This window comes from Crinia signifera, chromosome 9 (genome assembly GCF_055691185.1).
Source record: "Crinia signifera chromosome 9, ASM5569118v1, whole genome shotgun sequence".
Lineage (NCBI taxonomy): Eukaryota > Metazoa > Chordata > Amphibia > Anura > Myobatrachidae > Crinia > Crinia signifera.
Window position 1 is genome coordinate 132,676,655 of NC_139225.1, and position 21,360 is coordinate 132,698,014.

A 21,360-nucleotide genomic window follows, 5' to 3' on the forward strand; every position below is an offset into this window, starting at 1 on the left:
CCTTACAAAGACCCCACTCACTCTTCCATACCGGTTATCCCTTCCTCACCTGCTCATTTCTGAAGCTCTGACTTCCCCAGTCTCCAGCCCATCGGTGTATTCAATCCCTGCAATCTCACAGGCCGGCAGCACCTCCTCCAGGAGGATCCGAACTAAGCCCTTGTTTTTGACAGAAGGGAGGTCACTCAGATCCAGATGCTTAAGAGCCCTGGGAAAGAGGAGCGAAATGCGGCAGTAGGTACTGAAGTTGGTTAGATTTATTCACATGAGCCGGCTGCCTATACCCAATGGCTATGTATATTGTGGTGTGATACCCCTGTGATGTGAAGCTCAATATTACTGTCTCATCCTCATCAGGATAGCATAATATTACAGATATAAAATCCTGAAAATTATGCTTTAACGGTCACATTTTCAAACCTGCTGCATTTATTCCTAGTATAGATCCACAGGTTGCCTGGAAAACATGCACCGTTGGTAGATCTTGAGGACAGGTTTGGCCACCCCTGCTCTAGCCCTTTGAGCGTTAGTGTTCATTATAAAGTCCAGTGTGTATGCACCCGCCGGCGGACGATGTGCACTGCCGCGAGTCATTGACGAGTCGAAGGAGCGGGTCGTAACGATGGCCACCGCTCACATCAGGAAGTGTGTATGAACCTTAAAGTGTGCCTTCAGCAGTTGTGGAACTATAGATCTCAGCATGCCAGACACAGTTTTGCTATAAGGGCAAGCTGGGATGTGTAGTTCAAGAACAGTAGCCCACCCCAAACAAACTGCACCATACAACACTGGCAGCCACATACCCTCTCCAGGAGGTCGGTTCCCCCATGGCAGAATACAATTGGGACTGTTGGGGGCATATGATGAAGCAGAAGAGAGGACACATGGTGTTGGCAGCCTCTCGCTACAGAACACGGCAGACTTATTCTAGTAAGTAATGGAAAGGAGGATCAGTAGTGGATACTCACCGCAGATGGTGCAGGGTGGCCAGTCCTCGCTCCGTGACATGTGGACATCCAGCCAGTGAGAGGACTTCCAGACAATTCTGGAATGCATGTAGCCGGCTTAGAGCCCAGTCATCTATGTAATGGCAGCGGCTGAGGTTCAGGTATCGCAGCTCCTGTAGTGACACTGTGCAACAGGAGGACACACAACATTACAGCAGCCACAAACACTCTCCTAACCTCACTCCCTCAGTGCAAATCTAGTTTTAAAAGTATTTGCATTTATTTAATGTATAGTCAACACGACAAACAGTGTTTTACAATACGAGTTATGTTATCAGTTCCCTGCCGCCATGGAGCTTGCAATCTAACCTACCTCTCGCAAGTAAATAGTGACTTTACAATGTTACACACTCTTTTCAAAGCTCTGCGTCAGAGGGGGTTGGGATCATTGGGTCTACAGCAAGTTGGTCCACACCGTTAGGTCGACATGGGTCTAGGTAGACATGGTTCTAGGTGGACAGGTCAATAGGTCGACACAAGCATTAGGTGGACAGTGTGTAGGTCGACAGTCAAAAGGTCGACATGGGGTTTTTCTCTGTTTTTTTACCCGAATGTCGACACAGTCGACATGGACACAGTTTGAAGTGCACCACATCCCCTCGCATCGCTTGCGATGCTGCGCTCGGCACACTATTTTATTCTTCCACAACGTCCTAGTGGATGGTAGGGCATGAAATACCGCCTGTCAGCACATGTCGGCTCAAAAAACAGTGAACAACCCCATGTCGACCTTAAGACTGTCAACCTAGACCTATGTCGACATTGACCAATGTCGACCTAACGTTGTCGAACAACTTTCTGTAGACCCAATGACCGTATCCCGTCAGAGGCATCTATCCACACTTCTGAGAGTGACAAATGAGTGTTTTCTAGTCACTCACATCAGCTCAACATTCGTATCTATTACTGGATGAAGCTGCAGAAGGGCCACTGTGCTGTGTATACTATCAGCACTGGAAGATAAGCTCCTACCGCCAAGCACACCGACATTCACTGGGGGATGATTCATCTTTGCAATCATAAGCAGCGCCATATAGGGTTATGCCGTCACCATGTCAACATTAGAAATGTTAACAATCATTATGATTGTTAACATTTCTAATGTTGACATGGTGACGGCATAACCCTATATGTCAAGGCCATGATGTCAACAGTTATATTGACATTGTTGACATTTTCCCAATCTCTTATATACTGTATTTAGCCAGATCTGTCATTCATCCCCTGTGTAGAACGTTCCTGTGTAGAACATTTTCATGTGTATAACGTTCCACCCCCTTGACCTCACCTCCCCCTGCCCAGCCAGGGCTACAGTACACGCCCACCATTACTCCACAGCCACCATTACTCACGCACACCCCCACCCTCTGCCAGGACCCCTGCGACCCCCCCCCCCCTCCCGCGATTCGCGGGACCCCCGCGACCCCCCCTCCCGTGATTAAAAGCCTCCCCCGCGAACCCGCACCTCCCGCGATTTGCAGACCACCGCCCCCTCCCGCGATTCACGGTACGCCCCCTACTACGATTTGCGACCCCCCCTCCTACAATTCGCCCCCCCCCCCCCCGTGCGATTCACAGAACCCCCCGTAGCGCCCCCCTCCCGCGGTTTGCAGACCCCCTCGGCACCTCCCGCGATTTGCGGACCACCCCGCAATTCACACTCCACCTCCAGCGCCCCCTCCCGCAATTTGCAGACCCCCCTCCCACGATTCACGCCCCCCCTCCCGCGATTCGCAGCCCCCCCACGACCCCCCCCCCTCCAGCGATTCATGCCCCCTCCCGCGATTCACGGACCCCCACACCACCCCCCTGTGCCCCCCCTCCCTTGATTCACGCCCCCCCTCATGCAATTTACGGCACCCCCCACACCCCTCTCCTGCCATTCACAGCCCCCGCACCACCCCCCAGCGCCCCCTCCCTTGACTCACGGCACCCCCCGCGCCCCTCCCGCAATTCACTAACCCCGACAACCCCCTCCCGCAATTTGCGGACCCCCTTCCCACGATTCAAGCCCCCCCGCGCCCCCTCCCACGATTTGTGGACCCCCGCCCCCTCCCGCTAATCGCGGATCCCCGCACACGCCCCCCCCCCCCCCCGCAATTTGCGGAACCCCTTCGGGCAATTCCACCCCCCAGCGGACCACCGCGACCCCGCTCCCGCATTTCACGTACCCCACATCCTGTACCGCCACAAGCAGGTGCCACCCCTAGGTGGGAAATCAGGCCCTGGCTGCCGCACTGCAGGTTTCCCCCAGCGCCACAACTTTTATCAATGTCTTGCCCACATACCACTATTATACAGCCTCCTGCTCTCATGCACGCTCACTCCCTCCCAGTGGGAGGAGACGCTCACCCACTGCCGGGAGCTGGATACTGTCCCCCACCCTCCTCCAGTTCTAGGGACGCCCATCGACCATCAATGATTTCAAATAATCAATGGTTTATGGCCGATGTTGAATACTTTTGCCATCAATGTGGGAGGACCAGATGGTTTCCCTACAACGATGGCAAAGGAGAACCGATCAAGTTTCAAATTTTTTAGGCCACCAAGTTCTGATTGACCCACGGCCTATTCAGTCAGATATAATGGATGACCATCGATAGCTACAACAATCGATGGTTATCCAAGTAATATGTTACTACTATTGATGGCAGGGTGCAAAATCGCCATCAATGCCAAGCATCTATGGTGTCTGCACCAATGCCTATCCCTACTCAGCAACAGCCAAAAACCTCTATTACCCCTCATGCCCACACACCTCTATTACTGCCCTGCCTCCTGTTCTCCTGCCCCGTAACTTCCGCCAGTGGGAACCCGCTCACCCTGTGTTGCCCACATTCCCCTATCATGCTTTACCGCCCAGCCTCCTGCTCTCATGCACCCTAACTCCCACCCAGTAGGAAGAGTCACTGACTCAGGGCCACCGTCCTGTACTCCTGTGCTGCCACGCTGGACCCTCACCCACTGGCAGAAGCTGCACAGTGTCCCCCACCCTCTTTATTCCCCCGTATGCCCACACACCCCTATCACTACCCAGCTTCCTGCTCTCCTGAACCGTAACTTCCACCACTAGGTAATCGCTGACGCTGTGTTGCCCACATACCCCTATCATGCCTCATAGCACAGCCTCCTGCTCCCATGCACCCTAACTCCCACCCAGTAGGAGGTGACACTGACCCACTGGCAGAAGCTGCAATACAGGGCATCTTTCATACAATTCTAACCATATTTCTCACAATACAAACGTTCACAAATTAAGGGGCGCAGCCCCTTATGCTGGTGTGAAGAGCGCCCGTAGGGCGCGATGAATCACCTAATCTCTTATTTGGCTACATCTGTCACTCAAAGTGTGTGAGTGTGTGTATAACAGGAGGGACACATTGCTCTGTTTCTGGACTTCTCCCTTAATTAATGATTGCTATCACCTGTGTTGAAGCACCTTTCTAATCAATTAATAACATGTGTGAAACAGGTGATGGCAATCATACATTATGAGGGAAGCCCAGAAACAGAGCAATGTGTCCCTCCTAGAGAGGGTCATGTTGGGAGGTATGTGACTGACTCACATGACAGAGAACCAGTCCAGTGAGCCCACAGTGCCAGACATCCTCTGCCTCCCCATGTTGCCCAGCAAAGACACTGCACCAGGTGAGCGCCCCCCGCTGCCCCACCCACAATTCGCGCCCCCCCTGTGACCCCCCTCCCGTGATTCGTGGCACCCCCCCCCCGCAATTCACGGCACCCCCACGACCCCCCCCCCCTCCCGCGATTCGCGGCAAACCCCCCCCCCCCCCCCCCTCCCCATGGCTATGGTCGACGAAGAAAAAGGTTGACATGAGATTTCGAGATTTATGTATTATTTGACATTTTTTTAATTTTCTCAGATTCATTCTCATGTGTCGACATGGACACCAATGAAATGCCACACTTATGTCAACATTTACATGTGTTTACCTTTCTGTGTTGATTTTTTCTTGTGGCGATTCGCGCCCCCCCCCCCCCCACGACCCCTCCCGCGATTCACGGCACCCCCCCTGCGACCACCCCCTCCCGTGATTCGCGGCACCTCCCCACCCTGTGACCCCCCCCTTCCACGATTCGCCGCCAACCCCCCCCCCCCCCTACGATTCGCGGCAACCCCCCGCGCCCTCCCTCCTGCGATTCGCAGCAACCCCCCTGCCCCCGTGACCCCCCCTCCTGCAATTCGCTGCAACCCCCTGCGCCCCCCTCCCGCGATTCACGGCGGCCACCCCCCAACCCCCCCTCCCGCTATTTACGGCACCCCCGCGACCCCCCCTCCCGCAATTCGCAACCCCCCCTTGCGCGGTTCACGCCCCACTCCTGCGCTTTGCGGACCCCCGCCCCCTCCCTCGATTCACCCTCTCCCGCAATTCTGCCCCCTCCCTCGATTCACGGCACCCCCCGCGCCCCTCCCACAATTCACAGCACCCCTGCTCCCTTCTTTAGTCCCCCCGTATGCCCACACACCCCTATCACTTCCCAGCTTCCTGTTCTCCTGAACCATAACTTCCACCACTGGGGAGTCGCTGACGCTGTGTTGCCCACATACCCCTATCATGCCTCATAGCCCAGCCTCCTGCTCTCATGCACCCTAACTCCCACCCAGTAGGAGAAGACACTGACTCAGGGCCACCGTCCTATACTGCCACGCTGGACCCTCACCCACTGGCAGAAGCTGCACTGTGTCTCCCACCCTCCTCTTTAGTCCCCCTTATGCCCACACACCCCTATCACTACCCAGCCTCCTGTTTTCCTGTGTTGTGACCTCCGCCAGTGGGGAGCCGCTGACTCAAAAACACCCTACTATACTATTGCACACACACACACACACACACACACACACACACACAAATGTCACTGTACCATCCACACTATCAATGTACATCTTACTCTGTAACTGCTTTTTAATTAAACAAAACAATACACCCCCCTTCCACATCATATGCTCTCTATTTAACACATTTCACCTATAACTCAAGTTGCAATACAGGCATCTTTCATTCAATTCTAACCATATTTCTCACAATACAAACGTTCACAAATTAAGGGGGCGCAGCCCCTTACGACGGTGTGAAGAGCGCCCGTAGGGCGCAATGAATCACTTAGTGTCCATATAAAAGGGTGACAGTTGCAAAAATGAGAGGGTTAGCCATTGTGACCCAAAGGTTAGTGTTAGGCTGTGGGAGAGCTGGGTTAGGGTTAGGTTTGTGGGACCCAAGGGTTAGTGTAAGGTTTGTGGGACCCAAAGGTTTTAGGGTGCGGGACCCAAAAGTTAGGGTTAGGCTGTGGAAGCGGTGGGTTCGAGTTAGCTTGTGGGAACCAAAGGTTAGGGTTAGGCTGCGGGACGCAAAGGTTAGGGTTAGGCTGCGGGACGCAAAGGTTAGGGTTAGGCTGCGGGACGCAAAGGTTAGGGTTAGGCTGCGGGACGCAAAGGTTAGGGTTAGGCTGCGGGACGCAAAGGTTAGGGTTAGGCTGCGGGACGCAAAGGTTAGGGTTAGGCTGCGGGACGCAAAGGTTAGGGTTAGGCTGCGGGACGCAAAGGTTAGGGTTAGGCTGCGGGACGCAAAGGTTAGGGTTAGGCTGCGGGACGCAAAGGTTAGGGTTAGGCTGCGGGACGCAAAGGTTAGGGTTAGGCTGCGGGACGCAAAGGTTAGGGTTAGACTGCGGGACGCAAAGGTTAGGGTTAGACTGCGGGACGCAAAGGTTAGGGTTAGGCTGCGGGACGCAAAGGTTAGGGTTAGACTGCGGGACGCAAAGGTTAGGGTTAGACTGCGGGACGCAAAGGTTAGGGTTAGACTGCGGGACGCAAAGGTTAGGGTTAGGCTGCGGGACGCAAAGGTTAGGGTTAGGCTGCGGGACCCAAAGGTTAGGGTTAGGCTGCGGGACCCAAAGGTTAGGGTTAGGCTGCAGGAACCCAAAGGTTAGGGTTAGGCTGCGGGACCCAAAGGTTAGGGTTAGGCTGCGGGACCCAAAGGTTAGGGTTAGGCCGTGGGACAGGTTTAGGCACTAGGGGCAGGGGTGATGCTGCCTGCTGGAACTGCTCCATCACATACAGGTGTCACTGTCCCATCATAGCTAGACCTGATGTTAAGGCTGGATCCTATAAGTCACCTACAGGAATGTACTGTCAATATTCTAATAAGGTCAACATGATGATGACATACAGGTGTGTCGACATGATGAACCATCGACAAAATATGCTCAATGAGTATACAGGTACTTAGGAAATTTGATTATTGGGGCATTGTGTTCTACTCTGTTGTTTACAGCCATATATCATGGAGAAATGACTATGAGAATGATGCGGAGATGGGTGTGGTGCAGTAGAAGCTGCAATGGTGTTCTCCTATATGCCTCTGTGATCCTCTGAGAGGCCAGGAAGTCTTCCCCCCACGGTTTGTAGAATGCTGCCTGGCACCACCCCCTTCCCGCTCCAAAGGGCACTGCTTGTGAGTACTCAGAACCCGTTTTGCACATGCACAATGTCAATCCTGGGTATGAGGTGTACATAAACCACGGGCCTTTTTTTTTTTTTTTTTTTTACTATATTCCTTTCTAATCGGTCTCATGTCATAGCTACTGTCGGTACTTGTGTACTAGCATGGCGCCCCGATTATTAGTCGCCCGATTTTTTTATCGAATCGCATCGCATGCCATACACCCGATGGCATGCAATGCGACGCGATGCGATTTTAACTCATACTCGATATTAAATTGTATAAGCACCCTAATGGGTGCTTACAATGGTTAAATGCACCCCCACGCCACCCCCCAAGTATAAACGTGAACCCGAAGCGTGGCGAGCGCAGCGAGCCTATGAGGGGCGGCGGTAGGCGTCCTACGACCTTTTCATACCACCACTATCCACGTCGGCGTGGAGTTGAGAATAGAAAGTGTGGCGAGCGCAGCGAGCCCGAAGCGTGGCGAGCGCAGCGGATACCTGTGAAGCCCTCGAGGGGATGCGTATAGCTGTGAAGGTATCCGCGTCCGCTCGCCACGCTTCGGGCTCGGTGGCTCGCTGCGTTTGCCAAACTTTCAATTCTCAACTCCACGCCGACGTGGATAGTGGGGGTATGAAAAGGTCGTAGGACGCGTACCGCTGCGCTCGCCACGCTTCGGGTTCACGTTTATACTTGGGGGGTGGTGTGGGGGGTGCATTTAACCATTAGGGTGCTTATACAATTTATAATCGCATCGCATTGTATGTCATTGTATGCCATATACAATGGCATACAATTTTAAAATTGTATGCCATTGTACAACATCGGCCAATATCGCGTCGCATCGCATACCATCGCATGCCTTATGGTCTGCGATGCGATGGGCGCCGTGTTAGTACACAAGTACCCTACTGTCTTTGAAAGGGCTTACAAAATATATTTACATAGGAAACAATTCAAAAACACATCTACACACATTTCTTACACGATTTAGCCCACTTTTGAGCATTATTAGAGCATTTTATGCTGTAAAAATGGAAAATTTGGGATGCAAATGCCATATGCGGTGCAAACATCACTGTGAAAATGAATTACAGATACTCAATCCTAACTGATTTGGGCGCAAGGTTTGCTTATAAAAACAGACTGGTATCTGGCATTTGCAATTCCCTTTACTGGGCACAGCCATGAAAAAAATAACTTGACGTTATGGGGCCTACACACTGGGAAATTTGCTGCGCGTTCTGAGATCACTCTGAATGCTCAGCACGACCGTTCAGCACACAGCGATGTGTCAGTGATGTGTGCGGAGCGGTCTGTAAGGGCCAGTGTTCTCCGGTGAGAGCACTGGCACCGGCGATTACTAGGTTTATCCAGCTTGCTGGAACTTAATAGCCGAGGCGATAGCGATTAATATCCAGTGAGATCGCTTTTGCCCTGAAATCCCCGTGTGTAAGCCCCATTAGACTGATTTTTAAATACAACTTCCGTGACCTCTCACCTATGTTTCCGAGGCCCAAGTTGTTCACCGTGCTACCACTCAAGTCTACGCATTCCACCGGAACGTCCTTGTGCTGCAGGAAATCAAAGCTGAATTTCTCGCCTTTCTGCCGGAACCACTCTGCATGGCCCTGGAACCTAATGGAAAGAAGTCATTGTAACAGTGGTTTTATTTACAGCTACAGTCTAGTCGGAAGTGCCTCATATACATAACAACAATAATACTCGCTAGTTAATGATGGACATACTGATCAACTGAAAACAAAATATCGCATATTGTACATTAAAAAAAGACCATTTCCTTTGAGCAATGGCTCTCAAGATCTTTTTGTTTGTAAATAAGTAGAGAATAATGATAAATGCAGATTACAAGTGCTTCTATCTTATGTGTTTGTGGGCCTGTTACTTTGCAACATTTTTGTTTATTATTAATGTTTTTGTGCCAAATTGTAAAGCACTGCATCGGATCACCCCCGTGAACACTGGCTATCTGAGTAACCCCTAGGTTACGCAAGGTGACCGGGCTTGTCCATGCTGCCCAGGCCAGGCAGTCTGAGGCATATATTCAATTGATGTCGAAACTGCTGTCTTGCCGGAAAAAAATGTCACTTTTCGACTAGAATAGGTTGGAAGGGGTTTCGACCAATTAAATGCTATCGGTTTTTTAGCGACCTGCTGGAAACCAGGTGGATTGGCAGAATAGCCGCCAATCCACCTGCTTTTGATGGAAACGCGGCCAAAGCTGAAAGGTTTTGGCCACGTTTCCGGCAACCAGGTGAGCAGCAGCAGCTTACATGGCGCCATCGTCCCATCCGCTGCATCCTGCCACACTCACCTGTCCTGCCACCGGGCCAGGTAAGAGCAGCTGTTCAGGCCCCGTCCCGGCTCCCGCTACCTCCCGGGGGCTCCTGCCGCCTCTCGCCGCTGCGCTCACCCAGTCCCTGTGACGTCTAGATCAGCAGCCAAATCCGACATCCGGATATGGCCGCTGCATTGAATAGACCATGTCGGATCCATTACGTCACAAGAATTTCGGAATGGATAGGACATCAATTGAATATACCCCTGAGTCCAAAGAGGTTGCCAGTACCAGAAAACAGGGGGGTGACATTCCCATCTTTCGGGAATGCTGTCGAGCTCATCTATTTTTATAAAAAGCTAAATACTCCTCATCCCTAAGGTGAAGTACTGCCAGTGACCACTAGAGGCCACTAGACGGACCATCTTACTCCTTAACAGAAAGTGAAACCAAAATGATCTCTTTCAAACTTGCTGGATACGGAGAGGTAACGGACAGAGGTATCCGGACTGATCATAGACGGACTCATGATAGACAGTCATATGGTCGACCACTAATGGTTGACAATAAAAAAAAAAAAGCTCCTTGCGGGCTCGGTGGCTCGCTGCGTTCACCACAGGTTCTATTCTCCCTCTATAGGGGCTGTGGAGCCCCATGAGGGAGAACAGTCCCTGTTGGTTGGGTCCGACGTTGGTATACTGTCAGGATCCCGACCGTCGGCCAGTCATCCGGCACCCGATGGCTATCCCTATAGTCAGTCAGTTTTGTACATGCAAACAAGGGTTACGCTTTCCCACCTTACACAAAGTTACAGATCCCAGCATGAGAAAGCAGTGCTTCGCTTAGCAGTGAGGGTCACATAGTTTTAGGGTTCCTACCTCACAGCCCCCTTCTGCATCAGGGTGTAATGAGCGGCGGCAGCATTCTTTCCATACAATTTCTCGGTCTTGTACAACTGTCTAAAACAAAGTAACATAGTGATAAAAGACATCCACCTAATAATAATAATGGGAGAGAATGTGCAGCAAAACAGAATAATATTAGGCAGACGGGAAGAGAAGGAGATCGGGGTCTGTATACTTACTGGTTACAACTATGCAGTTTCCAGTATTGGTAACGGACGTTCCAGCTCATTAAAGCCTGAAATGCAGGAGAATGGTTCCTCAGGTACTCATGCACCTTCTGCTTAACTTCGGGGAACGAGTAGGACGAACTGTGACGTATGCACCCATAGCCCATGGGACGCGGCAGCAGCAGCCGGACACTCTGCAACTAGAACAGGGGACACAGGAAGACTTCTCTTAGCATGTTACATTAAATCATCTGTATTCAACATTTGTACTGTACACTGCGGGCACAGCGCATTGGGCCAAAACTCTGCTTTCATGAGGTAGAACACTAAAGGAAAATGACAAACAGCTCCCATAATTCTTAGAGGTAAATTTACTAAGACGGGAGTTCTATTGAAGATGGGATGTTGCCCATAGCAACCCATTAGATTCTGCTTCTTATTTATTTAGAGAATTCTAAAAGATAATAGATATCATCTGATTGGTCGCTATGGGCAACATCTCATCTTCAAGAGAACTCCCATCTTAGTAAATTGACCCCATAGTCTCCGGTCAGTTTTTATTAGCGCTCTTATGAGCTTCACCTATGCAGTGGCGGATTATACTTGAGGCGACAGGGGCGGTTGCCCAGGGGCCCCCACAGAGGTCCCCTTCTCCCCTGGCCGGGGTCCATGCAGTGCTGGGGTCCCTGCGGCGGATGGGAAGTGAGCAGCGGTGTGCCTGCGGCGGATGGGAAGTCAGCAGCGGTGTGCCTGCGGTGGATGGGAAGTCAGCAGCGGTGTGCCTGCGGCGGATGGGAAGTCAGTGGTGGTGTGCCTGCGGCGGATGGGAAGTCAGCGGCGGGATCCCTGCAGCAGATAGAAACTAGTAGCGCTACTAGTTCCCATCCACCGCAGAGAACCTGCCACTGACTGTGCATCTGCGGCAGAGACCCTGCTGCCCGGATCTCTGCGCTGGCCAGGTACCAGCGGAGGGGGGACCTGCCTTCGTCCAGGGGGGCCGACATGCCCCCATCAGGGGGAGGCACAGACCTTTTGATGTCCAGGGCCCCCACAGACATATACTATATAATATTATATCTGTAGATTCTGGTTTTTGCAAGCTTGTGACATACAGTAGGATAAAACACATCAGCCCTTTGCTCTGACTTCTCACCTCTATATGGGGAGAATACAAGACCTGAAAGGTGTATATACATTTATATAGTTACTAAAAGGCGGCACTAGTGAAAAGGACCAACTTTGCTAACAGGAGTCCCGTTAAAATAGCTGGAAAAGTTGGGGGTGATTTAGAGGCGGAATGGGGCGAATGCATAGAACAAGATAAGTCTAATAATATTAAGATTTGGTACATGGGAAGAAGCCCAGCCAATCACATTTTTAAACGTCTTCTATTATTGATGACATCAGTGTGGAAAGAATGGAAGTCCTGCGCTCAGCTTTTTATATCTTCAGAGAATTCCCAAGCTCCATTGGTTGAGCCCCCATACAGTGGATCTAAGATTACCACCATCCTGGTCGCTGCAGCCTTCCTTTCACATATCCGGTGCGGTCTGGCAGTGACGCGGAGTGGCAGTGACACAGAGTGGTTCATGTAGCACCGAATACACGCTTGCTTTCTTAGCGTACATTACTAACATTTCTACTGACATATGCACAAACAAGTGAATGCCTATAAAGTGTGCAGATTTGGTACTTGTGCGGGGCGGGGGAAGGGACATGCACCATTAATACAGCATGAGCAGTAATGCTGGCCATACAGTGCAATGTCTATCGAATCCGATTGCATCTTATGGTGCAAAACTTGCCCCCTTTCAGCACCCAATGTCGCATGCCATCTTGCGATGGCACATCTGGTGCTGGAAGAGGGCGGTGCTAGCAGGCAGCGGGGGTCAGCGCAGTGTCAGAATTTGAAAAGAAATGTAACACACTGGACTGAGACAGCTCAGCCAATCAGAGGGCTGCCCAGTGTTTTAAACAATTCTGCCGCCACGCTGACCCCTCGCCGCCCGCTACTTCAGGCGCTATGCTACTCCACCTGCCCGCCCTCTTTCATACTGCCAGCTGTCTCTCCGGTCCCCTCTCCCCAAACCCCACACCACCGAAAGCCTTACCTCCACCTGCGGATTGCATGCGAGTGATCGCATGTGGTTAAAAAAACACATGACCGCTCCTGCAATTCGATAGATATTATGTGCAGCACACACTATATCAATGCGAAATTTGAAGGCAGCTCACACATTGCGTCGAATGGTCCCTTAAAAATGCATACAATCATTCAATTTATCAGCCAGATGTGGTCGAAATCGAATGATTGAATGCAATATCTCACAAATGTATGGGCAGCATTATGGAATTTTGTAGACATAGGGCATAATAGATGTAAAGCTTTATAACTCTTACTAGCTAAAAGCCTGTAAAAATTATGGCAATCTGCAATGTACATTCACTTTGAGCAGTGACAGTTTAGGAGTTATTTGGTCCATCGAGTGGCCTCTAGTGGCCAGTGGCGGTACTTCACCTCATAAAGGTGAGGCGTAGTTATCCTTTTACATATACAGATGGTGGTATTGGCATGTTTGGCCAATTGGGAACGGAGGCAGTTGCGTATGGGAACACAGATATGCATATTGGTAGCAATACCATTGAGTGTGTTGAGGATGATTATGACAATAGCCAGCGCCGTAATAACTTTATCACCATTTGCAGGTGCCCCTCTGAAGCCAATCCTGTTACTCTTATTTGTATGTAAGAAAATAAATATCCGCTTTACTATAGAGCAGTGGTTCTCAACCTCGGTCCTCAGGACCCCCCAACAGTTCACGTTTTCCAGGTCACCCGGCAGGTGCACTCATTACCAATACATTTTAAAACATCCACAGGTGGAGCTAATTATTTCACTTGTGATTCTGTGTGGAGACCTGGAGAACATGCACTGTGTGGGGGTCCTGAGGACCGAGTTTGAGAACCACTGCTATAGGGTGTTAGATTTGAACTCACACCTAAATTCAGTTCAGGCTTCTGCTATAGACCTGCTAGGGTGTAAATGTATCCCAGAGTACAAGTGGACAAACGAACTCAGGCGCATTTGCGGTGGGAGCAGACAGCAAAAAATACAGGCGTACAGTCTTATTAAATATGCTCATTTTATAATGCAAAAGTATCCAACACAACACCAGTTCCGTATTCAAGTACATTGGAACCAGCAACCAGAGATGGCGGAAGCAATGGCAATTGAACTCAGCAAGTCCAGCAGCTGATGTGAACTGACAGTCCCATAGATTCTTCTAACACAACCTTGTTTTTGATGTAGTGAAGATCCTTAGAACTCGTATTTTTGAAGAGGTTCCCACCCAGCACTTTTCTCACACCACCCAGCAGCCAGAGCCGTCTGATTTGCAAAGTACACTGGTGCCAGCCAGCAGGGGGAGTCCTAAGCCACAGAAATCCTCACTACAAGGAGATGCACCCACTGGAAGGTGGATCCTGGCTGCCCCTCCACCGTGACCCCAGCCCACCCTGCAGTGGGGCGGGGGGGGGGGGGGTGTGCATTGAAGACTACCAGCTTTCCTGGAGCCCACCAGAGAGATGCAGAGCGGAAGGGTGTTTTTTTTCTTTGAAATGTGCAGTAAGTACATGCACATACGATATGCACACATGCAGGGCTGGAAGAAGCCAGAGCTGTGTCCAGAACAGACAGATCACTTGTGGCCAGGGCCTGGTGTAAACACTGGTTGATGAGGATTGTCCGATCTAGTGAATTGTTAGTAAATGACTGCTCTCAGGGCTGGTCTGGCCATCTAACACTTCTGGTTAAAAGCAAAAAGGGACAATCCACCTAGGGATGGCCATCGACCATTGATGATTTGAAATCACCAATGGTTTATGGCTGATGTTGAATACTTGTGCCATCGATGTGGGAGAACCAGATGGTTTCCCTACATCGATGGCAAAGGAGAACCGACGTTCCTTTTTTTTTTCAATGTGTCGGGACACTTAGCATAGCTCCGCCCCGACACCCCTGCCCCACATTTTGATTGGTCCTTGGGCCATTCAGTCAAATATAATGGCTAACCATTGATAGCTAAAACATATTTTCTGACTATCGATGGCTGGGTGCAAAATGGCCACCCCTAAATCCACCCAGAAAGTCAGACCAAGTAGCTCCGCCTCCAACTCCCCATAAGATGCACATGCGCCAAAGAGGGATGTCAGTGCTGAGCTACAGCCAGTCCCATCACTGGCTGCTCTCTAACACCCCACTCATGGTGACGAGTTTCGTCACAAGGGACTTCGTCAGGGGTATGGCAAAACAGTTGTTAACCTCACACCAAGATTGTGTGTCTTCACCCAATTTGTAAAATCTAAGTGATTCAAGGACTCGGTTTTATATTGTTAGCAGTCGGTAAAGGTGGTCTTGGAAGCTCATGGTGTTAATAGTGGTTAGTTCCTCCCACTTGATTGTCTAATATATGACCCGCTTGACCACAGATATCTTCAACTCAAGGCGGAGCAATTCCAATGAATAAAGCCTGTGTAGTCCTGAGAGAGCTGCTAGCAGATTGATACGCTGGAGTGTGTCCCCAGTATAAGCATCCAATCACTTCTGTTAGCAGTCAGCGGTCTCAAACTCAATCTTGGTGTGAGGTTAACAACTGTTTTGCCATACCCCTGACAAAGTCCCTTGTGACGAAACGCGTTGGGTTTTATGAATAAAGGACCATTTGTCTGACTTGGAGTCATCTTCTTGTTTGAAAAGTGGACGGAAGAACTGTGTGTGTTTTTAAAATTACTGATAAACGCATCAGTGGAATGGACTAAATGTGAAAATTGGCTAGGTGGTACCCTGATTAGCGCACTCCGATAACACCCCCTTTTTGCAATAAAGAAGGTCAACACTGAATAAAGGTCGACATCAAAAAGCCGCTGTGAGTTTTTCACTTTATTTGTTGTCATTGTCATTACCGGAGCACGTGGACCCCCAATTATTGCAGCACATACCCTTCTTTCCCTCAACACACTTTACCGTTCCCAATCAGAAGCCAGGTGGATCGTAAACCATGAAAAAGTCCCAATAAATGAAGACTTTTTCATGTGTGGACCATCCCCGTGTTGACATTTCGCTTGTGTCGATCTTTTGTCTCAGAACCTTCAATGTAGATTAACAGATAAGGGGCTGATAAAAAGAGGTTTTGCAGATGTTTTCATGCTGTGCATGCTCTGCAGCCGCTGACAGCATGCAATTCGATTGGATCTCCACTTTGCTGCTGAAGGGGCATGTGACGGAGTGGCAATGGATCGCTCACACGAGGACCAGTAAGGGTTTGACAACAATAGATATAAATAAACCTTATACCAGACAATATCCGCATTTAGGGCCCAATTTAGACCCGATTGTGCAGCGCCAAGCGTTTCATTAAGCTGCCGCCCCGCCCCCCCTCCCCTCCCATTGAAAACCCACCTTGCAAATTAATGTACTCGCTGTGCAAATGGATGTGTATGGGTGCAAGCCAAAAATGTCCAAAATCCTTCATAAGAGGCGCACCATTGAATGATTTCTACACTAGGCACCGCTTAGCCCAGGACTTACTCTGTGCTGCAATTAAAAACAGGCACATCCGGGCTGCTGCTGACATCACACACCCTCCCCTAACAGACTTAGCATGCCAGTGTTTTCCCTGTCTCTCTCTGCATATTTTTTGGCACGCCCATGAAAAGGGGATTTTTGTAAGAACTAACTGTTCAAACCCCTTTCAGTCCAGTCCGGTGACACAGCTAACCTTGGTATGTAGGAGGGTCCACAGGAGCCAGGCACCTATTGCTGAAAGCTTTCCACTAGATGCAGGCTCCTCCTCTTCCGCATCCCATCATGCTTCAGTTCAACTTAAAAAGCACACTAGGATACACAACTCAGTACAATGCCCAACATCTTATATGCACAATCATATAACCATAACATGACACACACGAACGGTATGACTTACTGAGCGTAGGGGAGGGAACGCTGTGTCACCAGACTGGACTCAGAGAAAGGGGTTAGAACGGTAAGTTCTTACAAAAATCCCCTTTTCTCTTTCGTCCAGTCCGGTGACACAGCTAACCTTGGAACGTTCACGAGCCAGTACTATGGGAGGGTACGCTCAGACTGACAGTTCTCATCACTGCCGGTCCAAATGAAGCGTCCTCCGACGCAAACTCATGAAACTTGTAAAATTTGGTAAAGGTGTGAACAGAGGACCAAGTGGCAGCCCTGCACAACTGCTCCGCTGTAGCTCCATGATGCACTGCCCTTGAGGAAGCAACTGACCTGGTGATATGTGCATTCATTCGAGACTGAACCGGTCTACCCACCTTGGTGTAGGCAAAGGCAATTACTGACCTTAGCCACCTAGCAATAGTCTGCTTAGAAGCAGGCCACCCGCTCTTATGCACATCGTCCAATACCAACAACAGATCCGTTTTGCGGATGTCCTTTACCCTTTCCACGTAAATTCGCAAGGCACGAACTACGTATAAATTTCTTAATTTGTCCCTATTTTTTGCCCCTTCTGGAGGGGAAAACACCGGGAGCACAATCTCCTGGTTTAAATGAAAAGAAGAAACCACTTTTGGTAAAAACTTAGGCACTGTCCGAAGCACAGCCCTATCTTCATGAAAAATTAAATGTGGAGATTTACAGGACAACTCTCCTAACTTCGAAACACGTCTAGCCGAAGCAATGGCTAACAGAAACGTCAGTTTCCAAGAAACATATTTAAGGTCGGCTGACCTTAATGGTTCAAAAGGAGGATTCTGTAACACTGACAGAACCAACGATAAATCCCAAGGCGCCACCGGCTGCCTGTATGGTGGTTTTGACCTGGTAACACCCTGTAAGAAGGTTTGGACTTTAGGAAAAAAAGGGCTATCTTATTCTGGAAGAAAATGGACAGAGCAGAAAGCTGTACTTTCAGGGACTGTAATCCCAGTCCAGATGAAAAACCGTCCTGCAGGAACGCCAATAATCTAGACACCTTGAACCTGGATGTGTGTACCTTTTGACGCTCACACCACCTGATGTATATTTTCCATACTCGGTGATAATTAGCAGCCGAGACTGGCTTTACGAGCCCTAAGCATAGTCTGGACAACTGCATCAGAGAGACCCTTCTTTTTTAGTAAGGTGGTCTCATAAGCCAGGCCGTCAAACTGAGCCGAGCCAGGTGCAGAAACGGCCCTTGTCTTAGGAGGGCCTGACAAAGAGGAAGAGGCCAAGATTTCACTGATAACCTCAGAATGTCCGAATACCACAACCTCCTGGTGAAATCAGAATGGCCTGAACTTGTTGAGACTTCACTCTTCTCAATACCCTCGGTATCATTGGGAATGGAGGAAAAATGTAGACCAGGTAAAAATGCCACGGAACCGTCATGGCATCCACCGCCCAAGTTGTTGGGTCCCTGGTCTTGGAACAGAATTTCAGAACCTGACAGTTGTTCCTGGATGCCATTAGATCCACTTCTGGGAGCCCCCAGCGACTCACAATCTCCTGAAATACTTCTGGATGTAATGACCATTCCCCCTCCAGCAGATCCTCCCTGCTGAGAAAATCTGCCTCTATATTCCAGATCCCTGGAATGAAGACAGCAGACAGAACCGGAATGTTGATTTCTGCCCAGGAGAAGATCCGCGAGACTTCCTGCATCGCCATCCTGCTGCGAGTCCCGCCCTGATGATTCAGGTAAGCCACTGCTCTAGCGTTCTCCGACTGCGTTCTGATAGGAAGGCCCCTCAGACAATCCTCGGCCTGTTGGAGTTTCTTCCAGAGTGCTCGAAGTTCCAAGATATTTATTGGAAGCCTGGATTCCTGTATGGACCACAGACCTGCAACAGAGGTGAAGGGCAACCACCCCCCAACCCCTAAAACTGGTGTCGGTCGTTATCACCACCCAGTCCCAAGAGCGGAGTGACTGCCCCAGCTGCAACATCTCTATGTCCGTCCACCAGAGTAAGGACTCCTTTGTCTCCTGAGAGAGAAGTAATCTTTCCTGTTTCATGGTTTTCGCATTCCCTGACCAACAGGAAAGGATGTTCCATGGGATTTGGGCAGATTTAGCACCCATGTCCTTTAATAACTGTGTCGCTATTGAAAGATGTTCCAGCAACTTGTCTTCTGACTCTCCTTTGAATAGCAGATCGTCCAAATAGGGGATGATCACAATACCCCTTAGTCTCAGTGATTCAGCCATAACTGCCATCACCTTTGTAAATACCCTTGGCGCGGTCGCCAGACCAAAGGGTAGGGCCTGGAACTGCAAATGTGTCTCCCCTATCGCAAAGTGAAGTAAAGACTGATGTTCTTTGAATATGGGTATGTGTAGATATGCATCATGAATGTCTACGGACGCTAAAAATTCCCCTGGCTCTATGCTGCCAAGCACTGAGCGGAGGGACTCCATGCGGAAGTGATCCACCCAAAGGTGTTGGTTTAAAGACTTCAAATTTAGTATAGGTCTGACTGACCCGTCTGGTTTGGGCACCAAGAAGAGTATTGGGTACTTATGTAGTATCTGGACGCCCGATTATCGCATCGCATCCGACCAAATCGCATGCGATGCGATGGACCCGATTTTCCATAGGATTCTATGGGAAAAAGGGTCCTTTTCATTTCCTCACTATCCAACTACGCATGGAGTTGGATAAAAACCTGTGGCGAGCGTAGCGAGCCACCGAGCCCCGCAAGGGGACGCGGATTCGTTAAAAAGTATTCCGCATCCCCTCGCCACGCTTCGGGCTCGGTGGCTCGCCACAGGTTTATATCCAACTCCATGCGTAGTTGGATAGTGGGGAAATGAAAAGGACCCTTTTTCCCATACAATCCTATGTTAAAATGGACTCAGTCCATTTTAACATTGAATCCTATGGAAAAATCGGGTCCATCGCATCGCATGCGATTTGGTAGCATGCGATGGACCCGATTTTGAATAAAAACCCTTCTTGTGTTCCTCCTGAGGGACCGGGACCACAACCCCATTTTCCCTGAGAGCCAAGGCCGCTTCCAAAAGGACTGTGCGGTAATTGGCTTCCCTTGGTAAATGAGTTGGCAGAAATCTCTTTGGAGGATTTCCCCTGAGATTTATCTGATAACCATCTGTGACAATAGAAAGGACCCAAGGATCTGAGGTCCGAATATTCCACTTGTCCCGATACTGCAGGAGGCGACCCCCCACTCTGAGACCAGAACGGGGATCCTGTACCCCGTCATGCAGAGGACTTATCCTCTCCTTTGGACAATTGTTTCTTAATGAAGGCCCTAAATCTGGATTTGATAGCCTTTCCTCTACTGTCCGGGAATCTTCCTCTTCTCGTCTGTCCCTTATTGGACGCTACCCCTTGAAAGGAAAAGCAGGCTTAAATGCCCCAAATTTTGAGCCTGAAGCCTTTGCGGTGGTAGGCATTAAAGTACTTTTCCCTCCTGTGGCCTGTTTTATAATGGCCTCTAGTTCAGAGCCAAAAAGTAATTCCCCTTTAAACTCTAGGGTTTCCAGGGCTTTCTTTGATTCGCTGTCTGCATTACAGGCCTTCAGCCAGAGGGCTCACCTAGCAGACACAGAAGTGGCGGAAACCTTTGACGCCATCTTTGCGCCTTCTTCCCCTGCCTCAGAGATGTACTCTGCTGCACATTTGAGTTTCTCTACCCGGATAAAAGCCGCAGCTGATCTCCCAAAGCCTCAGTTCATTTAATGATAGCTTTTGCTACCCAAGCCGAGGCAATAATTGGGCGGAGTGTATAACCCACTCCCTCAAAATCTGCTTTAAGGCATCCTTCCACCTTTTTATCCATTGGATCTCTAAAGGCTGCACCGCTCTGAACTGGCAAAGCAGTAGCCTTTGACAATCTAGCCACTGGGGCATCCACCAATGGGACTTTCTCCCACAATTTCACATGCTCTTCAGGCATGGGATACATATTTGCATATATCTTGGACACCTTTTTATCAGGTACTTTCTAAGCTTCCCCCCAACAAGGAGACCATACCGGCATCGGAAGGAAAGGTCACAGATTCTCTGCGCATCCTTTTAAAAATACGCTGAGTCTGTCCTTTATCCTCCTCTGAAAAAATCCAAAGCCTGTTTCACAGCCAGGATTAAATCCTCATTCCCTGGGACAGAAGCATCCGCCTCTTCCCTAAAATCCCCAGATAAATCATCTGTACAAACACCATCATCATCTGAATCTACCGGTAACAGAGGAGGTGTAGCTGAAGGCCGTAAGTAGGAAGGGCTCTCAGGGGTTTTTGCAAATTTTTCCATAAGAGCATTCATTTTATGTATCCCCTGTGCAGTGTCCTGTATGACCTGCAGTAATAGGGGGTCCCCTTGCGCAGGAGCAATGGATCCCATAGAATTTTGGGAGGAAGAGCTCGGGCCAGGAGACTTTATAAAGGTATCCTTTTGCCTATTAAGAGCCTCTACCAAGGCATTCATAGACCTCCCCAACGCTGCAGCCCACGCTGGTTGGGGTTGCTCAGACCCCTGGGCATG

At 49.9% G+C, this 21,360-nt stretch overlaps 1 protein-coding gene across 9 annotated transcripts in view; it reads right to left on the reverse strand.

The window, feature by feature from the left end:
• The window catches only part of LOC146036066 (distal membrane-arm assembly complex protein 2-like), a 51,273-nt gene that overhangs the window by 19,345 nt on the left and 10,568 nt on the right, over window positions 1–21,360 (reverse strand). For 8 of the 9 annotated variants that reach the window (XR_014460764.1, XR_014460761.1, XR_014460765.1 and 5 more), the window contains exons 2-6: window positions 10,852–11,039; window positions 10,646–10,726; window positions 8,970–9,106; window positions 969–1,131; window positions 50–208 (exon numbers count right to left, since the gene is read on the reverse strand). Coding sequence is in view for 3 of the 9 variants with exons in the window: in XM_083159838.1 (XP_083015964.1) it covers window positions 50–208; window positions 969–1,131; window positions 8,970–9,106; window positions 10,646–10,726; window positions 10,852–11,039 (728 nt within the window). In the remaining 6 variants the exon portion in view is untranslated. Of the gene's footprint in view, window positions 1–49; window positions 209–968; window positions 1,132–8,969; window positions 9,107–10,645; window positions 10,727–10,851; window positions 11,040–21,360 lie in introns of those variants that run through there. The other variant, XM_083159837.1, reaches the window with a different exon arrangement.